We start from the raw sequence: 23,795 nt of genomic DNA on the forward strand, positions 1-23,795 counted from the left end.
TACAGTCTTCCTTCTTTTCACTCTGTCAATTAGGTTAGTATTGTGGAGTACCTACAGTGTTGTTGAACCATCCTCAGTCTTCTCTTATCACAGTCATTAAACCCCGTAACTGCTTGAAAGTCACCATTGGCCTTCCTCTCCGGCAACGGAGTTAGGAAGGACGCCTGTATCTTTGTGGTGACTGGATGTATTGAGACACCATCCAAAGTGTAATTAATAACTTCACCATGCTCAAAGGAGATATTCAATGTCTGCTTTTTTTATACCTATGACCAATAGGTGGCCTTCTTTGATAGGCATTGGAAAGCCTTACTGGTCTATCATGGTTTAATCTGTGTTTGAAATCCATTGCTCGACTGAGGGACTTTACAATGATCTGTATGTGTGGGGAAAAGAGATTTGGTAGTCATTCAAAAAGGATGTTAAACACTATTATTGCACACAGAGTGAGTTCATGCAACTTATTATGTAACTTGTTTAGCAAATTCTCAATTGAATCCATTTTAGATTCAGACTATAAAACAGAAACAATTGGAAAAAGTCAAGGGGTATGAATGAATACTTTCTGATGGGACTGTGGATGTTGGTAACCGGTTTATAATAGCAATAAGGCACCTTGTTGGGTTTGTGGTGTATGGCCAATACAGTAACACTGCTAAGGGCTGTATCCAGGCACTCCTATTTGCGTTGTGCCTAAGAATAGCCTTTAAAGTGGAACTCGCAGCGTTTTAGCAACATGAAATCTTATTCACATACACCCCCAGGAAGACTATGAAGCCTTTTTATTTACATTTTCTGACAAGCGAAAACTCAGATATGGTTATTTTCACAGTTGCATACATTCATTGAATGTTTGTGAATGACGTACTGTAGAGTAAAGCATTTGTGAACATTTTATAGAAAGCGACCATGCGTTTGAAAAATTAATTTACACTGCAGTAAATAAACCTAATAAAAACATATGCCTTGTCCAGGACCGAAGTCTACACAGACCGGTGCCTATATGTAGGCCTATATACAAAAAGCCATTTGCCACATGGGCAGTGTTGCCAACAATATTTAGTGAGTTTTCAGACCCCTCCAGTGACTTTTATTGGTAAAAGATTCTAGTGACAAATTCAGCTATTTACACGGGCCTGCCATCATTCACTTTGTACTGCACTGTGTGTTTACAGGCAGTAGCAACAGTGTGACTTTAGATCACCAAAAAGTATTCACCAAAAGCCACAAAGTACACCTGAATGGATTTCTGCAAATATGTAAATACCACGGGAGTCCTCTTACATTTGGTAACTTTACAGTCCTATTGATCAAACAACCATGAACATGTAGGCTCTCTCCCCCTCAGTTGCCTATGCACATAAACAACAACAAGATCAACAACTAATGTTAGCCAGAGCAAGAAACCCTAAAATCTAACGAGGGAACAATAGATAAACCCTCTCAAACTTTTTCAGCTTGTAAGTTAGTTGGCCGTCAAAATTGCACTGATAAACGATGGAATAGTAGCCTGCTCGCCCTTCTGCAGCTTGCCTGCCAATGCATGCTTGTCCCAACCCACGTTTTGACAACTGAATGGGAATTTGCCTGCCTGCCCGCCCATTTGATCGATGTCAAATACATTTGATTGACAACTAAGAGATATGCTAACTGTAACAGTCGTTCAAGTTCAGCATAGCTAGCTAGCCAAATGAGTCACATTTCCTGCATCTCTAGCTGTAGCCACAGAAAAATGATATTGGGGGGATAAAGTCGGCCACTCACCCACTAGTCCAATGACGACATCTTTCAAGCAGCTAGCTAGCCACGTTATGACTGACTTGTGATCATTGTCCTTGCTAGTTTGATTGTATTGACATTCCCAGCCTTGGCTACATTTGTCAGTTTTTGTCCAAAATATTGAGTCATTGAAACTGAAACAATACATCCCGAATGGCTGAAGGAAGAAAACAATGTACCAGGCCAGCTGTGATTTACAACCTGTTAGCAATATTTGTTGGACTACTGTGCTTATATATCTGCATTGCTTGCTGTTTGGGAATTTAGGCAGGGTTTCTGTGTAGCACTTTGTGACATCTGCTGATGTAAAAAGGGATTTATAAATACATGTTATTTTATTTTATTTGACTACCAAGAAATGTATTGGCAAATTATATTAATCATGCATTGAAATGCATCCATCTATTATACCAACAATGCCTTACTCTACGCCATGGAATTTTGAGTCAAAAATAATCTATTTTAAAAGCCTCTTTATGAAGTAGGTTTTGTAGAATAAACTGCAAAGTAGTTAAAATGCTGTCAGTTCCACTTTAAGCGTGGTATATTGGCCAATTTACCACACCTCTGGCCTTATTGCTTAAATATAAACCAACATGGTGGAGACAGCCACTGCTTTGGTTTTCCTATTACTCATGACAGAGATGGATTGTCTGTGAAGAGAGAGAGACTTTGTTCATCTTCAGCTTGCTTGCCTGTCTCTCTGAGGAGCACTGAGGCTGTCTATCCAGACCCCATTTGCAAAGAGAAATTGATTGAATTACAAGCTGAGGAATTATGTAGTAATACGGGGTTGAAAGAAGAGGGGTCTGTCTATCATTGAACGCTGCACCGGCATCAGTGTAAGAGTTGTATGAGAGGGATGATTATGGATCGTGAAGCTAAAGCCAGAGATTGTGTTGGCCGATCTTGAGGATTTGAATCTCGTTATAAGAGGAGTCTATTGCTTTAGAGATCAACACAGCCTAAGCAAGTGCATTTGTGCACGCACAAATACAAACACATGCTTAACACGTGTATGTGACCAATACAATTGGATTTGATGTGGACACTAATACAAACATGCATGCATACATGAAGGTTTAATAATCCATTTAATCAGCCTATAGTACTTCCCAGAATAACTGTGGATTTGGTAAGTGGAAAACATGGCATTGTCCTTTATGGAGTTGCACCAGGAATCCATTTCAACCACAGCCAGCAACATCAATTAACAGGGGAGGATGATTCCTTCTCCCAGCTGTTTACTAATGGGTGTTGCAGTGCACCATCAAGCCCAGTAAATTACGTGTGTGTGTGTGTGTGTGTGTGTGTGTGTGTGTGTGTGTGGGTGGGTTGGTTCTTCTACCCTTGTGGGGACCTCAAATCCCCAAAAGTCCCCACAAGGATAGTAAAACAAGGAAAATTCTCCCTCGTGGGGACAAAAGCTATTTTAGGAGTTCGTTTTAGGTTTAGGGTTTGGGTTACAGGTTAAGGTTAGGGCCAGGGTTAAGGTTAGGGTTATGGTAAGGCTTAGGATTTTGAATGGAAATACATTTTAGGTTCCCACATGGATAGAAGAACATCGTGTGTGTGCGCGCGCATCAGACTCCTCAAGCCTCCAGGTCCTCTATGACCTTGTAATGTTATGGTATAGTTCTATACATAGCAAGAGCTGAATTGATGTCTCCCCATTATGTGCACTTCTATTCTTATATTCTACTTGTTCTACTATATTTCCCTCCTCACCTCAGCAGAACACTTAGGTGATGTACCAAACTGCTGTGCATATTCCAGCCTTCAAAGCACACTTGTTCCAACTTCCACACCCAGGTCTTGTTTGGATGTATAACTCGACATATCTAATAACAGCAGGCTGTCAAAACCTCTCTTATCTTATCTGGTAGAAAAAAGGCAGAGTGATTGAGAGTGACTGACACTGGCCCGTCTCCCTTTAAACTCTGACTGAACTTTTCTTGTTTTGGAGAAGTCGGAGCCTTTCCACTCATAAGAACTGTAGTTATCTCCTCCCGACTGACAGCTGATCTAGTATTTCATGCAGCAGATATACAACAAGTACATTTGGGTTCTAAGTAGAACCATATAGGGTTCTTCGGTTTGTCCCAATAGGGAAACCTTTTTGGTGCTTGGTAGAACCCTTTGCAGTTCTTCATAGAACCCCCCTGTAAATAGTTATAGTTAGAGCCCTCTATCAAGGGTTCTTCCTATAACCCTCTGCAAAGGTTCTACCAAGATCCCTTTTATAAACTTAAGGTTATTTCTAGAACTCTCTATGATAACTCTCTACTCTCTCCACATCAGGCTTGCAAATCATGTTATTCTGGCTTATAGAGTGGGAAACACATGTTGCATCTCTTACTGTTCAGTTGAGGGATCATTTGAGAGTTAATCTGCTTAGTTTGTTTGAGTTTCTAAGAACCAACAATGTTTTTGGTCTTCACAGGGAAACCCAAATCTTAATGTGGGTCATCGAAAACAGATTTTGGGAGCCTCTGTATTAATGACTCCATATTGATGTGTAATTTGTTCTAAGCTATCATAGTCTAAGGGTATTTAAACAAGCATGGCGGTGACAAATTCAGCAGTTTCCCATGGCAAGGTCCAGGAACTGACCCCAGGGGAGAAAGGTCACGTGGCTTGGGGTCAAGTGGGCTCAACAGACGTCTGTTGGTTTCCCCACAGATGCATCGACCCCAGAGTAACGTACTTCTCTGTCAGCTAAACCTTGACAAAACGTGTATAACCCCACTTTAAATGGTTAAATACTGTCAAATAATCAATCCAATTAAAGAGGCATGCACACAAAGATCATACTGCATATCAGAATCAAAATACCATACGTCTTAACAAAAAATACTACAAATGAATCTAATACAAAGGCTAAAGTAGAATGGTATGGCTGTGGAAGTGGAAGTCTAGGCTTGTTCCTACATGGGGCCTTGTCTGTGCAGCGTTGTTTATCTCCCAATCAATAACATGAAAGACGATGAGAAGACACGTTCTGAAGCCAAGAACAAGCTTCTATTAGTTATACGAGACAGTTGACACCTTAGGTTGGCACGTGTGTTCCCATATTTTGACTTGCGTCAGCTTTGTCCGAGCAACAGCCAATCTCCAGCGAAGACATTCACGGAGAGAAAACAAAGTGGAAAGACGAGATGAAAAGATTAGTCACCTCCCGTAAATATTGAACTTCAGCTCTTTGACGGCATCATGTTCGGCACAGCTATTTTGGTTTGATTTAATTTTGAGGGAAAGTGTTTCTCTGTTACTTTGTGCTACTAAGTTAATACTAAGTGAGATTGTCACCATTGGTAAAACAGTTTATCCCAGATCTCAAAAAGAAATGAACATCAGGACTGTGGGTTCGACTCCCAAGGCAACCTATACATGTACGTAAAAATGTATGCATGGATAAAAGCATCTGGTAAATGGCCCCAAATGGCAATTCTCCAATTAAATACTTCCTAGGATACATAGAATAAAATGAGGGTTGAGTACAGCCTCTCTTAACAGCAGTCTCTAACATGCATTTTAAAGCAGAGACAAGTCCTATTTACAACTTTCTAAACCACACTGAAGCTTTTAAACTACATGCAATTCAAAATATTTCACCTGAGAGATATACTGAACAAAAATATAAGTGCAACATGCAACAATTTCTAAGCTTTTACTAAGTTACAGTTCATATAAGTCAATCAGTCAATTGAAATTAATTCATTAAGCCATAATCTATGGATTTCACTTGACTGGGAACACAGATATGCATCTGTTGGTCACAGATACCTTTTAAAAAAGGTAGGGATGTGGATCAGAAAACCAGTCAGTATCTGGTGTGACCACCATTTACCTCATGCAACGCGACACATCTCCTTCGCATAGAGTTCATCGGGCTGTTGATTGTTGCGTGTTGAATGTTGTCCCACTCCTTTTCAATGGCTGTGCGAAGTTTCTGGATATTGCTGTCAATCCAGAGCATCCCAAACATGTTGAGACATTTTCAGCTTCCAGGAAATGTATACAGATCATTGCGACATTGGGCCGTGCATTATCATGCTGAAACTTGAGGTGATGGCGGTGGATGAATGGCACGACATAGGGCCTCAGGATCTCGTCACGGTTTCTCTGTGCATTCAAATTACCATAGATAAAATGCAATAGTGTTCATTGTATGTAGCTTATGCCTACCCATACCATAACCCCACCGCCACAATGCTGCACTCTCTTCACAACGTTGACATCAGCAAACTGCTCACTCACACAACGCCATACACGTGGTCTGCGGTTGTGAGGCCAGTTGGACGAATTGCCAAATTCTCTAAAGTTCCAACGACTTATGGTATCGCGGGCTCCCTCAAAACTTGAGACATCTGTGGCGTTGTGTAAAAAAACTGTACCCTAGCACAAGGTGCACCTGTGTAATGATCATGCCGTTTAATCAGTTTCTTGATATGCCACACCTGTCAGGTTGGTGGATTATCTTGGCAAAGGGGAAATGCTCACTAACAGAGATGTAAACAAATTTGTGCACAAAAGTTTTGAGCTTTTTTTTCTGGAACATTTCTGGGATCTTTTATTTCAGCTCATGAAACATGGGACCAACACTGCATGTTGTGTTTATATTTTGGTTCAGTGTGGATGAGGTATATCATTAAATTGTCAAAGAAGAACTAGACCTTTTTTGTTGTTGATTGTTTTTACATCATTTCCTGTGTTCTATATTCTGTCTGTCATGTCTGGTTGGAGATAGACACTTCTTAATACAGGGCATACCACCCCACAGATGGTAGCACAGCTCTACGTTGGCTGAGATGAGAGCAGTCATGTTTGTGTGTGTATCAATGTGTGCATGTGGGCGTACTGTATGTAATATATTTGGATGTGTGTATCTGCATCCGTGTGTGTATGACTCCCGTCTCTGTCAGTGTGACACCGGAGCTTTGATAACACACACACACATCATCTCTCTAACCTCGCCCTTTCCCCCCCATGTCCCCCCTCGCCACCCCCTCTTCCCTCTCCCACTCTCCCTCTTCTCAACCCATCCTCTTCATACAATATGTCATCCCACACGCCCATCCAAGCTGCTGGAGGCGTTATCCAATTTGTCTCCTGCTTCAGAGGGTCGGGCTCATGCCCACCGCTTTGAGACCTCCCTCTCCTCCTCTTGTGATGTCCCGTGCCCATCCCACCCGTCTTACCCTGTCACATGGCTCTGAGCAGGGCCAGTCTGTGCCAGCGGGCTGCCGTGGCACCTGATTGCAGTGCCCTGCTGCCACCCAGCCCTGCCCAATCTGCATCTCTGTGCCACCCGCCGCCAGCTGGCCCACCAGCCTGCCCATGTCACTGATGGATAGGCAACCGTGATCCACACACACATTCACAGCCGGAGCGGACGGTTTAAACGTAACACATGGAGGAAGTGCGCATATTTGGTACAGCAGAAAGAGCAATAGGATATCTATGTATGTGTGTGTATGTCTTGGAAGACAACCAAAGCGTCAGGTCCGACCAAGCGGCAGATGGTAACTGACATAGACCCATCCACATTGGTATAACAGAACACCACTCCGACAGTCTTCTTACCTGATCAGACAAACACCCTCAAAATTTCGCTTTTCTATTGTCTGCACATCCATTATCTCACTGCTGAAGCCTACAGTATCTACCGAGGAACAGAATTAGAATGTAGAAGCTCCACAAACAAAAACAGAAAGACATGCTGTCCTCCCTTGTTATTGGTAAAGGTGAGAGTTTAGAATTTCTTTGTGGTATGATCTTGGACCCTCTGTAACCTTCTCACTTACCATTATTCACGATTCATTCAGGATTATCTGTAATCATGGTAGCATCCACATATATTCTATTCTTATTTACAATCAAAGAAAGACAATACATTATTTACTATTCATTTCTATTGGGCAAAAAATATATCTGAAACACAATCAAAACCAACTGGAAAAGAATCCAACAAGTTTGTCACAAGCTTGACGTAGTCATTGTGTGCTAGGAATATGGGACCAAATACTACCAAATACTTGACTATTTTATTTATAAGAATCTTTAGGGGTGTCAATAATTTTGACAATAATCAAATATATTACTTGTTAAACAAATTATCTTTCTCTGAGAAATTGTATTGGTATAAATAATGCAATTCCCAAAATGTGAGCATACAATGTAGCTCAGAATTTGAATGATTTATTTTATACGTCCATAATTGCTCATCTTTATCAATGGTGTCACTCATTTCACGTACTGGTCCCTAATGGGATTTTTGGCTTGACCCCTGTCTTGTTCATGAGCCGTGCTCCTTAGACAGAGTTTAATTTAGGATCCTAGTCAGGGGGTACATGTGTAACCCAAGAGGTTGGGGTATTTTGGGCCGAGGAAGGCGAATGGAATTACTGCACCGCAATCAAGACCATACAATCGCCACATGAAATTTCTCCAGTTATAGTTCAGCTTACTGTTTCAGTTAGACAATTTTTTATATGTTTCTTTTTCTATCCAGCCAATTCAAACATTTGTAAAATACAGCGATACGGTTTAAATTTGAATATGTATGACAGTGAATCTTGTTCATAAAACCATCTCCCACACTTTTTTCACTCCAAATCTCCACCTCTCCTCTCTCTGTGCCTAATGCCTTGTCTGGAATGTTGCCCTTACGTCACCGTTCCGATGGTGACGTATGTCTAGCATGTGTGTGTGTGTGTGTGTGTGTGTGTGTGTGTGTGTGTGTGATTTCTGCTTATGTTTGTGGACCTTCCAACTTCCCCTGTTATTGGTAATGGTGAGAGGTTAGCATGTCTTTGGGGGATGATATTTGACCCTCTAACTTTCTCAGGATTATCCGTAATCATAGTAACAGCCACATTCATGTCTTACATATAATAAAAGTGCTAATGCTAAACTTTATGAGTACTTTATTTATAAGAATCTCCAGGGGTGTCAATCATTTTGACCCTTACCTTTTTGAGAGAGAAATATTACTAAACAAAAATCTCGAAAACAAAATCTCTTTCTCTGAACAATTGTATTAGTATAAAATAACATAACCACATTTTTGAAGAATACAATATACAGTTGAAGTCGGAAGTTTACATACACCTTAGCCAAATACATTTAAACTCAGTTTTTCACAATTCCTGCCATTTAACCCTAGTAAAAATTCCCTGTCTTAGTTCAGTTAGGATCACCACTTTATTTTAAGAATAAGGCTTGAGGTCAGGGCTTTGTGATGGCCACTCCAATACCTTGACATTGTTGTCCTTAAGCCATTTTGCCACAACTTTGGAAGCATGCTTTGGATCATTGTCCATTTGGAAGACCCGTTTGCGACCAAGCTTTAACTTCCGGACTGATGTCTGAAATGTTGCTTCAATATATCCACATAATTTTCCTCCCTCATGATGCCATCTATTTTGGGAAGTGCACCAGTCCCTCCTGCAGCAAAGCACCCCCACAACATGATGCTGCCACCCCCGTGCTTCATGGTTGGGATGGTGTTCTTCGGCTTGCAAGCCCCCCCTTTTCCTCCAAACACAACGATGGTCATTATGGCCAAACATCTTCTTCCTTGCTGAGCAGTCTTTCAGGTTATGTCGATATAGGACTCTTTTTACTGTGGATATAGATACTTTTGTACCTATTTCCTCCAGCATCTTCACATGGTCCTTTGCTGTTGTTCTGGGGTTGATTTGTACTTTTTGCACCAAAGTATGTTAATCTCAGAATGTGTCTCCTTCCTGAGCGGTATGACTGCTGCATGGTTCATTGGTGTTTATACTTGCGTATTATTGTTTGTACAGATGAATGTGGTACCTTCAGGCATTTGGAAATTGCTCCCAAGGATGAACCAGACTTGTGGAGGTCAACAATTTTTTTCTGAAGCCTTGGCAGATTTCTCTTATTTTCCCATGATGTCAAGCAAAGAGGCACTGAGTTTGAAGGTAGGCCTTGAAATACATCCACAGGTACACCTCCAATTGACTCAAATTATGTCAATTAGCCTATTAGAAGCTTCTAAAGCCATGACATAATTTTCTGGAATTTTCCAAGCTATTTAAAGGCACAGTCAACTTAGTGTATGTGAACTTCTGACCCACTGGAATTGTGATACAGTGAATTATGAATGAAATAATCTGTCTGTAAACAATTGTTGGAAAAATGACTTGTGTCATGCACAAAGTAGATGTCCTAACCAACTTGCCAAAGCTATAGTTTGTTAACAAGAAATTTGTGAATTGGTTGAAAAACGAGTTTTAATGACTCCAACCTAAGTGTATGTAAACCTCCGACTTCAACTGTAGATCAATATTTTATTTTGTACAGTCATTATTTATCATCTTTATCAAGGGTGTCAATAATTTCAACCCCAGTATACTTCATAATAAACTGGACGAATGTGGGAAAAACACACTGGCTTCATTCTTAGCTCATGTTCATTTGGCACCAAACTGATAAAAAAAACTAAAAAAACTTGGAGACTACCTGTAATTGTCTAATAAAATATGCAAATGTGAGTTTTCTGTTGCAAACACTTTCTGTTGTGTGCCCCTAATGAACATTACCCAGGAAATGTTGCAATGTGACTATAGTGGAAAAAAGCAGGGGCACTGCTGACTCCTACCGCACAGCATTGCATTGCTTCTCATGTAATTATAACCAATGACAGTGCAGGACTAGTGACCTGTCCAGGGTGTGTACATCAAGCTGCCTCACGCAACAGAAACAGAAGATATGCTCCTGCCCCATGGGCCATTATAGCTCAGACAAGGTTTACTTATTGTGCAAGGACAATACATTTTTTACAAATCCCATAGGAAATCCCATACATGCATACAGTGACATTAAAGTCATCAAAATTGCTCACTAAACACACACACACACACACACACACACACACACACACACACACACACACACACTGATGCCCTCTAGACTGTACAGCTCAGACTAGCAAATGTCCTGTTCCACCCAGAGACCTCAGTGAGCAGAAGGACATAGACAGAAATCACATCCGTTAAGCAACTGCCCCAGAAATGAGAATGGAACAGAGGAAAATGCCATTTCATCATCGGCCCGCTGCCACAGGAGATCTTCTCCCTGCACCTCATCTTGAATAATTGCTGTGGTGACAATATCCCCAGCCCTGCAGCAGACACACACACCATCAGCTCACATCATTCCCAAAACACTGGGGGGTTGGCTGCCACACACTTCTCTATATCTCCCATCTCAGCCCATTATTTCAGTAATACCCATTCTCTTGGCTATGAGTGGCTTCTTTAGGAGAGTCTTATGGTGCAGAAGCAATAGCATTCAATTGGTGCTGTCCTGATATAGCCCTAAATAACATCCTGTCCTCTTTCCTTGTCCCCTTTCCTTGTCTCTTAAAGCTGTTTCAAGCCCTTTTAGATTGGTGATCATGAAGTTAGTAAAGACTAGGAGGGTAATTGAAGATGTTTGGCTAGGCCATTAGCAAACATCTTTAAATGGAGGCTATCTAAGAATTAATGTAGAAGCTTATTGTTTTAATCAGAGCAATTCCTCACAATGAATTAATCCTTTCATCAAATGAATGAGGGTTTTAATGATTTGTTGCCAGTCGTTTAGCCGATGATACAGTTGGGAAAAACATGGTCCGTTGAGTGATAGCATAGCCTAACAGTGCCATCCTCCTTCAAGCTACTTTCTCCAGGAAATAAAGGGACTTTTCACTTAGTGAGGGAATTTGCACTCACATTTCTTGTCATAGAATTGTTTTGAACAGGGCGCCCCCCCCCCCCCCCCGCGCTAGGCAGTTGCAGTTAATGGCAGCGGAATATGTGCAACAACATCACTGATTACCAAGCACAGGCGGACTGCGCAAAGGCCATCTGTCCCGGACTAGGAGAAAGCCATCAGTGATCAGCTGTTACATCCGACAGCTGAAGGACAGAGGGCCAATCGACACACTGGAGACCTCTGGGCCTCATTAACGTAAATAATATGTTAATATAACCAACTCAAAACATCTGAGACCTGGAGGACCTTTACTCACTGAAGCCCCTCAAATACCGTCTCTGAATACACTGTAACAAACCCACAACACATGTCAGAGAAGGGTGGGCAGATGTGTGTGTGTGTGTGTGTGTGTGTGTGTTGCCCACATGCGTGTGTGTGTGATCGCCCCGCTGTGATTAGTTGTCTAATGAACCCACTGCAGGTGTGCCATGGCCTTCTGGTGATTGGGCACTTTCTCCAGTCCTACTCAATAATCCATGGATTGGGGATGCGGAGAATTACTGGATGTGTCACTCAGAGAAATGTACACACTCAATAACCAAGCATATGCTTCACATACACCCATACACAAGCTTACCTTAAAATGTAAATGAAGATTCTCATGCAAGTAATAAGAAAAACATAATCAACATATATTTTCTAATGCTTTTAATCCTACCATTTTGGACTGTTCCATTGAAACACAATTTCCGATAGGTAATCATTTTCTCTTTAGGTTCATTATGTAATGCATGTTAATACAGTCAACATCAGGAGAGTTATAATGCGGTCAGCATCAGGAGAGTTATAATTCAGTCAACATCAGGAGAGTTATAATGCAGTCAACATCAGGAGAGTTATAACGCAGTCAACATCAGGAGAGTTATAATTCAGTCAACATCAGGAGAGTTATAATTCAGTCAACATCAGGAGAGTTATAACGCAGTCAACATCAGGAGAGTTATAATTCAGTCAACATCAGGAGAGTTATAACGCAGTCAGCATCAGGAGAGTTATAATTCAGTCAACATCAGGAGAGTTATAATTCAGTCAACATCAGGAGAGTTATAATTCAGTCAGCATCAGGAGAGTTATAACGCAGTCAGCATCAGGAGAGTTATAATTCAGTCAGCATCAGGAGAGTTATAACGCAGTCAGCATCAGGAGAGTTATAATGCAGTCAGCATCAGGAGAGTTATAATGCAGTCAGCATCAGGAGAGTTATAATTCAGTCAACACCAGGAGAGTTATAATTCAGTCAACATCAGGAGAGTTATAATTCAGTCAACATCAGGAGAGTTATAATTCAGTCAGCATCAGGAGAGTTATAATGCAGTCAGCATCAGGAGAGTTATAATTCAGTCAACATCAGGAGAGTTATAATTCAGTCAACATCAGGAGAGTTATAATGCAGTCAGGAGAGTTATAATGCAGTCAGCATCAGGAGAGTTATAATGCAGTCAACATCAGGAGAGTTATAATGCAGTCAGCATCAGGAGAGTTATAATGCAGTCAGCATCAGGAGAGTTATAATTCAGTCAACATCAGGAGAGTTATAATTCAGTCAACATCAGGAGAGTTATAATTCAGTCAACATCAGGAGAGTTATAATTCAGTCAGCATCAGGAGAGTTATAATGCAGTCAGCATCAGGAGAGTTATAATTCAGTCAACATCAGGAGAGTTATAATTCAGTCAACATCAGGAGAGTTATAATGCAGTCAACATCAGGAGAGTTATAATGCAGTCAGCATCAGGAGAGTTATAATTCAGTCAGCATCAGGAGAGTTATAACACAGTCAGCATCAGGAGAGTTATAACGCAGTCAGCATCAGGAGAGTTATAATGCAGTCAACATCAGGAGAGTTATAATGCAGTCAGCATCAGGAGAGTTATAATGCAGTCAGCATCAGGAGAGTTATAATGCAGTCAGCATCAGGAGAGTTATAATGCGGTCAGCATCAGGAGAGTTATAATGCAGTCAACATCAGGAGAGTTATAATTCAGTCAGCATCAGGAGAGTTATAATGCAGTCAGCATCAGGAGAGTTATAATGTAGTCAGCATCAGGAGAGTTATAATGCGGTCAGCATCACAAGAGTTATAATGCAGTCAACATTAGGAGAGTTATAATTCAGTCAACATCAGGAGAGTTATAACGCAGTAGCTATCAGACATTTATAGTTCTTGCATTTTCAATAGAGCTGTTGAGGGCTATTTTTTGTGAGCCTCCATCTGGTTTATAACAGTTTAAAGTAAATGGCTATAAAACGCACCATAAAATGTTGAAACCTAAAGAGGACAATATAAATGTCCTGTGCAAGTCACAAGTCACAGTCATTAAATTCATCAGCAACTATTTAGCCAAAAACATCCAAACTTCATCAATACCGGAACTAATTTGAGTCTGTGCTTTTTGAACAGAAGGAGCTTCTTCAATATACAGTAGGTAGTACAATAAAATATACAAATGCCAGCTACATCATTGCTTTCATGCAGCGCCGGAAACGTTGGAGCCAATCAAGCACAAAGATTGCCAGCAGACAACAGCTCCCCTAGAGTAGTGGAATTGAACATCCTCTTACATATTGACAGTGCTGGACTATTAACAATAAATAATCAAATATATATAGTGCTTTATCATACTCTCAAAGTTCAGATGGGCGTCATGGCCAAACCTGTGCCTGGTATCAACTGTCGCATTCTGCACCTAACTCTGATAAGACTGTGATAAAGCCATGCTCGTTCCAAAGGCCATAGGGAAGTTGAGTTAAATGCCAGATAGGCGGGCCAAATTTTAGTCCAGTGGGCCGGTCTAAATTGGTGTTTTTTCAAGAAACTATTATTATTTGGCTAATAATGGTGGCCTCTAGAAAAAAATGGGCCAGTGTTGGGGCCTCTAGAAAAAAAAATGGGTCGGTGTTGGGGCCTCAAGGGAAGGATTGGGACAGTGTTGGGGTCTCAAGGGAAGGAATGGGCCAGTGTTGGGGCCTCCAGAAAAAAATGGGCTAGTGTTGGGGCCTCAAGGGAAGGAATGGGCCAGTGTTGGGGCTCAAGGGAAGGAATGGGCCAGTGTTGGGGCCTCAAGGGAAGGAATGGGCCAGTGTTGGGGCCTCAAGGGAAGGAATGGGCCTGTGTTGGGGTCTCAAGGGAAGGAATGGGCCAGTGTTGGGGCCTCAAGGGAAGGAATGGGCCAGTGTTGGGGTCTCAAGGGAAGGAATGGGCCAGTGTTGGGGCCTCAAGGGAAGGAATGGGCCAGTGTTGGGGTCTCAAGGGAAGGAATGGGCCAGTGTTGGGGCCTCAAGGGAAGGAATGGGCCAGTGTTGGGGCCTCAAGGGAAGGAATGGGCCAGTGTTGGGGCCTCAAGGGAAGGAATGGGCCAGTGTTGGGGTCTCAAGGGAAGGAATGGGCCAGTGTTGGGGCCTCAAGGGAAAGAATGGGCCAGTGTTGGGGCCTCAAGGGAAGGAATGGGCCAGTGTTGGGTCTCAAGGGAAGGAATGGGCCAGTGTTGGGGCCTCAAGGGAAGGAATGGGCCAGTGTTCGGGCCTCAAGGGAAGGAATGGGCCAGTGTTGGGGCCTCAAGGGAAGGAATGGGCCAGTGATGGGGTCTCAAGGGAAGGAATGGGCCAGTGTTGGGGCCTCAAGGGAAGGAATGGGCCAGTGTTGGGGTCTCATGGGAAGGACTGGGCCAGTGTTGGGGCCTCAAGGGAAGGAATGGGCCAGTGTTGGGGCCTCAAGGGAAGGAATGGGCCAGTGTTGGGGTCTCAAGGGAAGGAATGGGCCAGTGTTGGGGCCTCAAGGGAAAGAATGGGCCAGTGTTGGGGCCTCAAGGGAAGGAATGGGCCAGTGTTGGGGTCTCAAGGGAAGGAATGGGCCAGTGTTGGGGCCTCAAGGGAAGGAATGGGCCAGTCTTGGGGCCTCAAGGGAAGGAATGGGCCAGTGTTGGGGCCTCAAGGGAAGGAATGGGCCAGTGATGGGGTCTCAAGGGAAGGAATAGGACAGTGTTGGGTTCTCAAGGGAAGGAATGGGCCAGTCTTGGGGCCTCAAGGGAAGGAATGGGCCAGTGTTGGGGCCTCAAGGGAAGGAATGGGCCAGTGTTCGGGTCTCAAGGGAAGGAACGGGCCAGTGTTGGGGTCTCAAGGGAAGGAACGGGCCAGTGTTGGGGTCTCAAGGGAAGGAACGGGACAGTGTTGGGGTCTCAAGGGAAGGAACGGGCCAGTGTTGGGGTCTCAAGGGAAGGAATGGGCCAGTGTTGGGGTCTCAAGGGAAGGAACGGGCCAGTGTTGGGGTCTCAAGGGAAGGAATGGGCCAGTGTGTTCGAAATGCCTTGGCCGATTCCTAGTCCCAGTTCATCCCGTGCTCATTCTCTCTGCTGCTGTCAATACCTATGTGGAAAATGCTGTGCGTACTACAGTGCTGAACTGACGAGCACCTGTTTTCACAGCGCCAGTTGAACATTAAAGGTCAACTAATGATGAGGTCCTAAAAATTTGTAAAAATTACATGTTTCCTGATTTTAAATACATGCCTATAATTTACCAGTGTAAAAGACATGGATACGGATTTGAACTGTACAGTTACAAAACCGTAGCATATTATGTAACTGTATCAAGTACTGAATGAGTAAAATCATTAAACACCATTTAAAGAACATTAGAGAATCTGAGTTTACGGTTGTAATAATGTTTTAAAAATACTTTCCAGACATCACTGTTGCCAGTTAATGTGTGTCTCTAACTCATTCGATGCAAACACAGTCCCCTCAATAGGAAATACTGCTGACATTTAAAACAGCCGTGACAAAAGACATTTCAAAAATTGCATTTGCAATTGAAGAGGATTCCAGAGCGGTGGAGAAAAACTATCTGACGTTTTGAAAGAGGCAGGATTTAAAAGCCTCATTCCAAATGACTTTTTCGATGGGGATGCATCCTTGTCTGGAATGTGTTAAAATATATTTCAAGATAACGAGCGCCAGCGTATAAAGATATGTACTTACTATGTATTCCATTGAGTATATATAGTTTATTATAAACCAGGTAGTTCAAGCCCTGAATACTGATTGGCTGAAAGCCATGGTATATCAGACCGTATACTGTACCATGAGTAAATGTATTTTTACTGTTTTAATTATAACCAGTTTATAATAGCAATAAGGCTCCTCTGGGGTTTGTGGTATATGGCCAGCTAACGTTGCATCGTCCTATAAACAGCTCTTAGCCGTAGTATATTGGCCATATACCACACCCCCTCGTGTCTTATTGCTTAATTATACACCTATAGAGGGATGGCAGATGCTATTACTTATAAATGTGTACACAGGTGCACAAAAGAACAAAATAGACATCTCCACTCTTCTCCTCAATGTTTATGCTGTGGACTCTCTCCAGGATGTGTTGCTTTTCACAGAATGAAGCCCTGCTGTGAATAGCGGTGCTCTGTACTCGCATAGAAATCACACTTACTCAGAGAGCAACATAATCTCAGTGAAACAGCATGTTAGCCAACGCTACTGGACACCAATATTGGTGTGTGCGTGTGTGTACATGTGTGCGTGTGTGTGTGCATGCGTATGTGTGCGTGTGTGCATGCGTATGTGTGCTTTAGAGTATGAAAGGTAAGAAGACGTCAAACAAGCTGCACAGTCAGTCAAGCAACAACCAATTAAAACCTCTTTCAACCAATCACCCTTCTCCCTCTGATGTATCTGTCAGGTTAATTACAGTATAGCAGCTAATGCTAACACCGTTAGCAATTACAATTACTTTTTTCACTAAATTTCCTATAGCCTGTTGCTGCCTACGCTTCATGTTTCACTAAGCACAGCGAGGCCAGCTATCATTAGAATCATGTTAAATAACCAATGAACAATGAAAAGAAAGCCTTTTCGTGAGCAGAATAGCAGCTCTATAGTATTAGCATTAGCATCCACCATTGATCCTCTACAGAGACACCCACTCCTCTACACTAAATGATTTAATAGGCCTGATTCTGCTTTGATCACCTTCTAGGAAGATGAAAATGTCTTTGCACTGTTTCTTTATTTATCTTCAAGATATGCTCTACTCCGTTCCTCAAGATGACTAATTGCCGTGGCAACATGTACAAGTATTTAATGAGTTCCGATTCACATTAAGAAATAGTTGGCAAGATATTTTTTCAAAGCAGGCTGGCTATGAATCACAAGGAAGTCCATCGTCACAGCCTATCAGAGCAAAGGCTCGAACAACACTGAGATGGTGTCATACGGTCGAGTGAATATTTATTCAGTCCGCATTTATTCGGGGGGTTTAGTAAAAAATGCCATGCTTGAAAACGCTTGAAAAGCTACAATCAAGGCAGACATACACCGAAGTTCTGAGAAATGTTTCTGAAAGGAACTTTGAGAAGAAGTTCAGGTACAATCATGTGTGCGGGAGTTCTATATATTTTTGGTTTATTGTACCCCAGAGAACCTCCAGCAGGTTATTCAGAGAGCAGGCGAGGCAGAGTATAGTGAACCAGGGCAAGGTGCCCGTGAATGCTCTTCCAGCTACTAAGCAGCCAGGCAGCTGACCTAAATTAGTCCAATGACGTCTTGAGGGAGGCAACCCTGTTCTGCCTGCGGCTATGGAACCCTGACCTGTTCACCGGACGTGCTACCTGTCCCAGACCTGCTGTTTTCAACACTCTAGAGACAGCAGGAGCGGTAGAGATTCTCTCAATGATCGGCTATGAAAAGCCAACTGACATTTACTCCTGAGGTGCTGACTTGTTGCACCCTCGACAACTACTGTGATTATTATTATTTGACCACGCTGGTCATTTATGAACATTTGAACATCTTGGCCATGTTCTGTTATAATCCCCACCCGGCACAGCCAGAAGAGGTCTGGCCACCCCTCATAGCCTGGTTTTGGCCTTTCTATGGAGTTTTTCAGAGCAACCATGCTTCTACACCTGCATTGCTTGCTGTTTGGGGTTTTAGGCTGGGTTTCTGTACAGCACTTTGATATATCAGCTGATGTAAGAAGGGCTATATAAATACATTTGATTTGATTAAGTCCTTATGATTCCAGGTTTATTATATGTATCACTACACTCACCGTTGTTCGGCATAGAATATCCACATTTGTATGATACTGTATGTGTATGGAATTGGAGGACCCATGCAAAGGTGGCAGTGTGCAGTAATGAATCCCCAGGCGCTAGCTGGCTAGCAGGGTTGTCACAGTGAACAAACAGTCTCCCCGACACACTTCCTTCCCCACTGCGATAACTAGTGATGAATTAAACCCCCTGGCATTGTTCTTTGTACACAACTCACCAACCAATGTTCATAACTCAGGCTGGGAAGAGAGGATTATAGGAAGAATGGAGGAGAACAAGAGAGGGCAAGGGAAGAGTTAAGACACAGAGACACCAGTCCATGTACTCAATACTATCGCCCCCTTCAACAGTAATACTCAATCAAATTAACTAAAACCATTTAATTGTCCCGCACATAGAGATGTTTTTAACTGCTATACAAGATTTTAACAGGAATTCCGAAAGGTATTCTTTAATTGTGAGTAAAATCCCCAGTAATCATATTTCTGTTTAATAAATGAGCATGCTTGTGGTCTCTCAGCTGAGCTGTGAAGAGACATTCCCATTCAAGTCAATTGGAGTCCATTTCTATGGCGAGGCCTCTATGAGGGAGGGTGACATCACCATTTAAACTCGCCCGGCGGAATGCTTGTTGTCACTTTCAGAGGCACCTTTCTCCCACTCACACACACACACACACACACACACACACACACACACACACACACACACACACACACACACACACACACATACACACAAAAAACACACACGCATGTATTCCTCTCCCTCCCACACACACAGATCCACCTCACACACACACACACACACACACACACACACACACGAGCTGGCAGAAATAACTGAATAACAAAGTGACAGCAGAGTCCATTCAAAACAATGCTGACACACGACCAAAGCATTCCAGGCTGGCGCAGAGGAGTCTGTGTCAACGGGTGTGTGCCTCGCCACTGCCAGAGTGTACACACACACACACACGCACACGCACACATACACACACACACACACACACACACACACACACACACACACACACAGACAGACAGACAGACAGACACAGACACACACACACACACACAGACAGACACAGACACAGACACACACACACACACAGACAGACAGACACACACACACACACACACACACACACACACACACACACACACACACACACGGTGAGTAAACTTTGATCAAAACTTCAGGCAATTAAAAATAAAGACTTGTTCCATTGAATAGCCAAAATATTAATGCAGGACAATGAAGACACATTTTTCACCATGTAACAGACTTTGTCTTTCAGTTCACTAAGATTTGGGGAACTGGCTGTGACTGCGAGTGGAAAGTCTGACCTACAGAACACTGCCAAAAGCATGATGGAACATATTCCTTCAGGGAGAGTTCATTGCTACTGTAGCTTCCAGGCAAGGAAACAGCAGGAGCGTGTGTGTTCGAGGGGTGGATGGGACATAGCAACGCACCCACATGCTCTCAACACAGCCACACCGTAAACAAAGCCAAGATAGGGCAAACACACACACATTCTGCAGCATGGGCAGCCATTCAAACAGTACTTGGAAACAATAACCCTCAGCAACCCCCCCCCCCCCCCCCCTTGCACCAGAGTGAGAGATCCATTGCCAAGCTTGGGGAATGTATTGAACCAGCTAGAGTGCCACCACTACCCCTCCAAAGTGCACCACTCCTGCTCTCCAGGGTTCAAATGGAGGGGTTAATTATTTAACACTGAGGGGTCCTACTGAAGCACAGAGGGAGATGTGAGTGGACATCAAACAGTGGAAGGACCCCCGCTCCTCTCTCTGGTCCATCCCATTTGTAGCCAACTGTCACCCCTTCCTTCTCCCACTCAAACACCAACATTACACACACATACTATAAATCCTCAAAGGCACAGACACTCTCTATTAAACTGCGAGTCAAGGCTTTTTCACCCATATAAGCACACACACACACAAACACACACACGTGAAGCAGCATACAGATGAGACAATTACACACACACTCATTCTCTTCCTTCTCTCACACACTCTCTCGGTCCGTCTCTGTTACCATGGTGGTGGTGGTGGTGGTGGCGGATGTGTTGATGTTGGTGGTTCTCTATTGGGGGGTCACGCTCCCGGTCTGCGGCCCCCAGCTCGGCCAGCCTGCGGCTGGTGGCCGTCAGCTCAGAGCGCAGGTTGGTCACCTCCTGGCTGGCCGACTGGACTGCTCCTTCGATCCTCTGGGCCAGCTGCTTGTCGTCATCCATCATTTTCAGGATTTTGGCCTGAGGAGGGAATCCAAACAGGAGGGTGTCATGCTGTTGTCAAGTTGACCATGTCCAGGAACAAAATGAAACTGTATCGTGTTTTCGGTTGTATTCCTCCGCACTGCTTTACTAGACTATTTTCTTAAGAAAAAACTGCGAGTAAAATCCTTCAGAAGCAGTGTGTCCTTTTCCTCAAATTAGCTAAGGGGAAATGTTCTGTGTAACTGTTATCCTCTGTGGTGCATGTGCGAGTGTGACTGTGTGTGTGTGTGTGTGAGAGAGAGAGAGAGAGAGAGAGAGAGTTCTTTAACAGAATGAGATAGAGAGTGTGTGTGTGAGAGAGAGAGAGGAACAGAGAGAGGAAGAGAAAGAGTGTGTCTGTGAGAGAGAGAGAGCAGGCACTCCCTCTGTGAAATGTGCTCCCTGCAGCTGACTGCTGAAAGGACACAGAGCACTGGGAGATGACAAGCACCTTTTTAAATGGACTGTACCAAGTCCAGGGAAACCATGGGGGGGAGGGGGGGGGGGGGTAGTGCTGCTGCATGGACTTTTGGTGTCAGCCGCATGGACTTTTCCCTTACGAGGTTTTAGCTCGTTGTCTTTGACAGTATAGAAAAGCAGAATTCACATCTGCTACGGCCTAAATCCTTGTGAGTGAATCTGGTGAGAGAATCATTTCTTGATGAAGGAAAAATAAATATAGGGTGGACAACAAAGAGCGTTGCATAGTCACCACTTCCCAAATGAATTCTCCTTACTCAGGCTGAGGCTTTGTCTGGTGTAGCTTGCAGCTGGCTTTTGTCCTGCAGTGTTAATGTGTCAGTGTCACAGTCCTCTGGATCTTATGTGTTAGTGGCTGAGTGAGCATGACTAGAAGCGTATTAATTGGGGCAAAATATAGAATGTGTTCGATAGAAATGTACTGTGTAAATCTGACATGATTATTTTCTAATAAATAATAACTTAAAAAAAAAAAATTACATGAAATATTGATCTCTAAAGGACAGAGAAACATGTACTGTATGTTACGATACATTTCTATAAGAAAGATCCATAGGAATGTTTTCCTGGAGAAGCCTCTGCTCTCTCGCTTTCCCCCACTTCCTTATATCCTTCTCTTCGCCTCGCCACACTCTACCCCTAATTTCTTCCGTTCATTTAAGCGAGGAATAAAATACTGCAAATACAGGAAACAGCTGCAATGACTAAACACCTGCTTCTGAGGTCTGAGGGTGAATGATCATGTTGAAAAGAACAAACACCAGCATTTTTTCCTTTCCAATGCAACAGAGTTCGTACATACAGTACAGTGCATCACACATTTGATCAACATATCTGCAGCAAATGTGTCAAAAGAAGTTGTGTTTTGCAGATTGCAGCTTCAAACGTTCCATTTCAGTCACAACTGTAACTTAAGATATTTTGATTGATTTGCTTTTAAATGCTTAATGTTTCACATACATCTAAAGCATTTTGAGAGACAAGCAGAGGAGGGAATAAAGTAGTTCAATTTCAAGTTTTTAACAGACTTGTTGTTGAGAAAACTCATTCTCAATGGTTTTGAAATGAAATATAGGATTAAAAAGAGTGAAGGGACAGTAAACAGTGGAGATCAACTCAAACCGGAAAAAAAATATGAAAATGGTTACATGTTTACTTTCACTGTATTTTGGAAGATGTTAAATCACCAAGCTTGACTGGCAGGTTAAAACTGTCAGACTGGCTGTGTAATAAAAATCCCCAGCACATACAGTGGCAAAGTGGTTTCCTTTATACGGTACAAACATGTCAGGCACACACACACACACACGCACACGCACACGCGCACGCGCACGCACACACACACACACACACACACACACACACAGACAGACAGACAGACAGACAGACAGACACACACACACACACTTACATAAACACACATTCTTACAAACACATTGAACACACACACACATTCAAGGTCATGGTCAATTTAAATGGTTTCCTTCTTTTTTCATCAACGCTCCATTTCCTCTCTGTTTGAGTAGTACCAGGGCCACCTGAACACACTACACACTGTGTGTGTGTGTGTGTGTGTGTGTGTGTGTGTGTGTGTGTGTGTGTGTCCACTGCAGAGCGTTACCACAGCAGGCCACCTCATTACCAACAACACAACATTTGTCACATTTTCCCCAAGTTTGCAATTGCCCACTCCACGTCATGGATATAAAGGCATCCCAGCTATCATATTTGGTTCCCTGGATGTTCTGGAATGTTGAGTGGGGAATTATATGGCATTTGACAAATAAGAGATTATCTGCTTCCAATCCACACATACTGTAAGTAGTAATTGCTTGAATGGGCTGTCATAGTAGCCAATTTCTCACAACAAGCTACAGTATTCATACAGTAGTCAAATAAAACACAGTGGCACCGCAATAACGTCCATTGGTTACTGTCTACTGGGGTTCATAATGTCAACTCTGACCCTGTGTCATAAGTGGAACTCATCCAATGTGTAGAAGTACAACAGCTGTGGTATCAATATCATACAGTTGAAGTCGGAAATTGACATACACTTTGGTTGGAGTCATTAAACCTCGTTTTTCAACCACTCCACAAATTTCTTGTTAACAGTCTATAGTTTTGGCAAGTCGGTTAGGACAAGTCATTAGGGTTAGGGTTAGTCCTAGACCCTAGTCATTTTTCCAACAATTGTTTACAGACAGATTATTTCACTTATAATTCAATGTATCACAATTCCAGTGGGTCAGAAGTTTACATACACTAAGTTGACTGTGCTTTTAAACAGCTTGGAAAATTCCAGAAAATTATGTAATGGCTTTAGAAGCTTCTGATTGACATCATTTGCTAATTGACATCATTTGAGTCAATTAGAGGTGTACCTGTGGA

General features: G+C 42.8%; 1 protein-coding gene across 3 annotated transcripts in view; it reads right to left on the minus strand.

Annotated features, from left to right (window-relative positions):
- Positions 1-21,349, minus strand: part of LOC139416441 (kazrin-A-like) — a 214,017-nt gene extending 192,668 nt beyond the window's left edge. For 2 of the 3 annotated variants that reach the window (XM_071165050.1, XM_071165053.1), the window contains exon 1: positions 20,705-21,349. In XM_071165050.1, the coding sequence (XP_071021151.1) occupies positions 20,705-20,906 (202 nt within the window). In that variant the 5' untranslated portion in view covers positions 20,907-21,349. The remainder of the gene's footprint in view (positions 1-20,704) is intronic. The other variant, XM_071165052.1, reaches the window with a different exon arrangement.
- Between the last annotated feature and the right edge of the window lie 2,446 nt (positions 21,350-23,795).

The sequence above is a fragment of the Oncorhynchus clarkii genome, chromosome 9, assembly GCF_045791955.1.
Source record: "Oncorhynchus clarkii lewisi isolate Uvic-CL-2024 chromosome 9, UVic_Ocla_1.0, whole genome shotgun sequence".
In the NCBI taxonomy this organism is placed as follows: Eukaryota; Metazoa; Chordata; class Actinopteri; order Salmoniformes; family Salmonidae; genus Oncorhynchus; species Oncorhynchus clarkii.